Consider the following 1040-nt stretch of genomic DNA (forward strand, 5'->3'; position numbering starts at 1 on the left):
GCCGACGGTCGCCTCGAGAGGGCAGCTGTGAATAGTATAGCTGTGAACAGTACAGCTGTGAAGAGTATAGCCGACGGTCGCCTCGAGAGGGCAGCGAGGAGAGGAAGAGTGAATTGGGTGAGTGCAGCGAACGAATGAATGAACCTCAAGGGCAGAGCGTCGCCTCGAGGGCAGGCGCCAGAAGGGCTCGAGGGCAGAAAGGGGCGGGCGGGGAGGGGGGAGGGGGGACTAACTTAGTTAAATCGTGTGGGGGGGGGGGGGGGGATTCGAGGGCTCAAAGGGGCGTCGGACGTCGATGAGCGATCAGGACCCCAGGTGGAGTGAATTCACACGCCGCCTCGAGGGTCCCTTGGAGGGTATTGGACTACACACTCGCGAGTCGGACTACTGTACACTGAATTACGCAATCAGTGGCGGTCGCCTCGAGGTTCCAGCGCGTCGGCGGCTTCGGCGTTTCGTCCTCCTTGGAGTTGGCGACGACCCACAGGGACGCATCCTAACAAGCCCACAAAAAAGAATTGGGAGCGGCGGAAGGTGGCGTGAATGCCATCTCCCTCAGGGACCGCGTCCTCTCACAAGCGCGCACTGGGCCACCGGCCCATCGTTGACGACTCGGGGAGGGGGGGTTGGGGCGTGTCAACCCCTTTGCAGCAGGAAGGGTTGGGCAATCTCGCGGTGGTGCACAACTCTCATGAGCTCGTCTGCGACTCACCGCCGGGTCGAAGGTGCCGTCGGTGTCGTCCTCATCCTTGAAGTTTCCGCGCACGTCCTTGAGCTGCGAGGGGAGGAGGAGGGGGGGGGGGGGTAAAGGTGTGTGTGTGTGTGTGTGGGGTAAAGGTGTGTGGGGGGGAGGAGGGGGAGGGACGGGAGGGGGGGGGGGGGGGGGGGTCCCCTCTTTCGCGAACCCCCCCCGTAAGGCCAAAACAACAACGCTGCTTTATCCAAGGGGGGGGGGGCCGCCATCCAACCCCGGGAGGTGGGAATATGGTACTCGACCCCCCACCTGCGAGGCTCTCTTTGGCCCCCTAAGAAAATCCCCC

General features: G+C 63.4%; 1 protein-coding gene across 1 annotated transcript in view; it reads right to left on the reverse strand.

The window, feature by feature from the left end:
* Window positions 1–145: 145 nt before the first annotated feature.
* Window positions 146–1040, reverse strand: part of EMIHUDRAFT_250925 (hypothetical protein) — a gene marked incomplete at both ends in the record, with an annotated part of 2352 nt that continues 1457 nt past the window's right edge. The window contains 3 exons of the mRNA XM_005793451.1: window positions 146–163; window positions 404–496; window positions 713–775. Coding sequence (XP_005793508.1) covers window positions 146–163; window positions 404–496; window positions 713–775 — 174 coding nt within the window. The remainder of the gene's footprint in view (window positions 164–403; window positions 497–712; window positions 776–1040) is intronic.

The sequence above is a fragment of the Emiliania huxleyi genome (genome assembly GCF_000372725.1).
Source record: "Emiliania huxleyi CCMP1516 unplaced genomic scaffold EMIHUscaffold_1007, whole genome shotgun sequence".
Classification (NCBI taxonomy): Eukaryota; Haptophyta; order Isochrysidales; family Noelaerhabdaceae; genus Emiliania; species Emiliania huxleyi.